Source organism: Pteropus alecto, unplaced genomic scaffold, assembly GCF_000325575.1.
Source record: "Pteropus alecto unplaced genomic scaffold, ASM32557v1 scaffold57, whole genome shotgun sequence".
Lineage (NCBI taxonomy): Eukaryota > Metazoa > Chordata > Mammalia > Chiroptera > Pteropodidae > Pteropus > Pteropus alecto.
In genome coordinates, this window is record NW_006442508.1 from 1,043,854 (window position 1) to 1,045,863 (window position 2,010).

General features: G+C 41.7%; 1 protein-coding gene across 4 annotated transcripts in view; it reads left to right on the top strand.

The window, feature by feature from the left end:
* NSUN7 (NOP2/Sun RNA methyltransferase family member 7) overlaps window positions 1-2,010 on the top strand; it is a 38,427-nt gene that overhangs the window by 355 nt on the left and 36,062 nt on the right. For 3 of the 4 annotated variants that reach the window (XM_025040266.1, XM_015597528.2, XM_006922455.3), the window contains exons 1-2: window positions 1-138; window positions 442-840. In XM_025040266.1, the coding sequence (XP_024896034.1) occupies window positions 531-840 (310 nt within the window). In that variant the 5' untranslated portion in view covers window positions 1-138; window positions 442-530. The remainder of the gene's footprint in view (window positions 139-441; window positions 841-2,010) is intronic. The other variant, XM_025040265.1, reaches the window with a different exon arrangement.

Here is a 2,010-nt window from a genome sequence, read left to right on the forward strand (position 1 = left end):
CCTTAGCGGGTCGCCGTCGCCGCTCCGCCATCCCGGGGCTCCCGAGGGCACTGTTTCAGACACCAGCCTTCGGTGCCCGAAGTGCAGCGGCTGCCGCGTCTCCGTCCCCAAAGCCCCGGGAAACATCCGCCCTCTGGGGTAAGGGAGGATTCGCGTCCCGCCCGTGGAGCCGAAAACGCGGCTCACTGAAGAGCTCTGCCCCCAAACCGGCCAGGGAAGAAGCGTCTACCGTTGCTTCGGAGGCGATTCCCAAGCCGTCTCCACCTCTCTTCCTTTTTGAATGTGTGGAGGTTTCATTGGAGCTTGTCCAGCTCAAAATATTTAATGGTCAGATGGGCCAGTAAATGCCACCTCTTAGTCGGTAAGGCCACAATAGAGTGGGCCACCAGGTGTGGTCCTGCGGAAATAGTGATTTACTGAGATAACCTTTTCTTTGAACAGAGACGATGCTTACGGTACAAGGACAACCATTTCCTGGAACATCTGAATTGTAATTCAAGCTTGAGTTACCGACAAGTCAAGGGGCAAACATGTTAAACTCCACCAATGAACTGCAGTTTTCCAGCGAAAATACAGAAGAGATCTCCAGACTCGCTTCCCTGGCACTGTCAGATGACGCAACATCCAGCGAAAAAAACTCACCTGGTTTACTCGAAAAAACTGGTTATCCGGACTCTGTTTACGTTATGGCAGCAAACATCTTTCAGGGTATTCGAATCGAAAAGTCACCAGAGAAAGTCTTAATAAAGTATGGGAATGAACCCCTGCGGTCCTCGTCCGAGTCTGAGGATGAGTCCTTGCAGCGTTTATCCTATGAGTTGGCTTTCAGTGCCCTGAAATGTGAGTAGTACCAGTCTTGAAGATCAGCACTAAACGAAAATGACAGGATTTGTGGAGTGCAGTCCCCCCTTTTCGCCCCCTCTTACACATCATATTTTGTTTTCAGGCATATGCATATCTTTGGTCAGTTGCAAATGTTAAGGAATTAGGAGAGTTCCAGTAAAACAAGCTCTTTCAAGCCTGGTTTTCACTGTAGATTTTGCTTAGTGCCTTGTTCTTACATGTAATTCACAGCCATTAAATTGAACAAGGAAACAATTCCATTAGCAGGAAGTACAAGAATCCATTGAAGTATCCAAATACAGTTTATCTCTCTGTCCTTGGGTTATTTTCCATTCTCTATATTTACATCTTGTATTTTAGTGTGTGAACTTTCACAGATATAAAAACCAGTAAAGGGGCGGGGGAGAGAAACAGATGGCATACAAAGAAAAGGTGCAATATATTTAAAATAACAAAATTAAATCAACCCCAATAAAGACGGTCCCATTCATAGCCATTAGCTTTAATTTTGGGAGCTTGTGAATTTATTCCTCCAAACTTTCATAAATTCCGTTTTTGATTTGCTTCTATGATTTGAGATGCAATGTTTCGGAGTCCCTCAGTGATGGTTAATTAACAGCTTCTGAGTGTGGAGCTGACCCTGGGGCAGAACCACATGTTTTTCTAAGAGTAAGCAGTAACATGGCCTGGGGACATTTGTTTTTGTACTAGTTATAATTATACTATATTAATATAATATAGTACAGTATACTATAATTTAAACCCTAAAGTTTATATTGGTTTGTAAACTGACTCAATATAGTTCTAAAGAGAAGTTCCAGAAATGTTTGGAGTATTAGCAGCATATTGAAATGAGCATATGGCTTATAAAGAAACACTTTGAAAGTGCAACACTCATTTGCATATACATTTTTAGTATTAATACTTACTGGGACTCGCCCATCCTTGCACATAGGTAGTTAAAAGTTGTTTAGTTGAGTTCAAATGTCCCATTAGTTTCTTAGACATGATTTATATTTCTGGTTGTCTGCAGAGATGATGTAGTTCAACTCTGAAGCCGGGAATTTGTTAACAGAAAAATTTGTTTTATGTTAAGAGGCAACTTCTCTTTAATTTTCTTTGTTTCTTTGGCTTGTGATTTTTTTTTTCTTTTAAAATCTGTTTTAA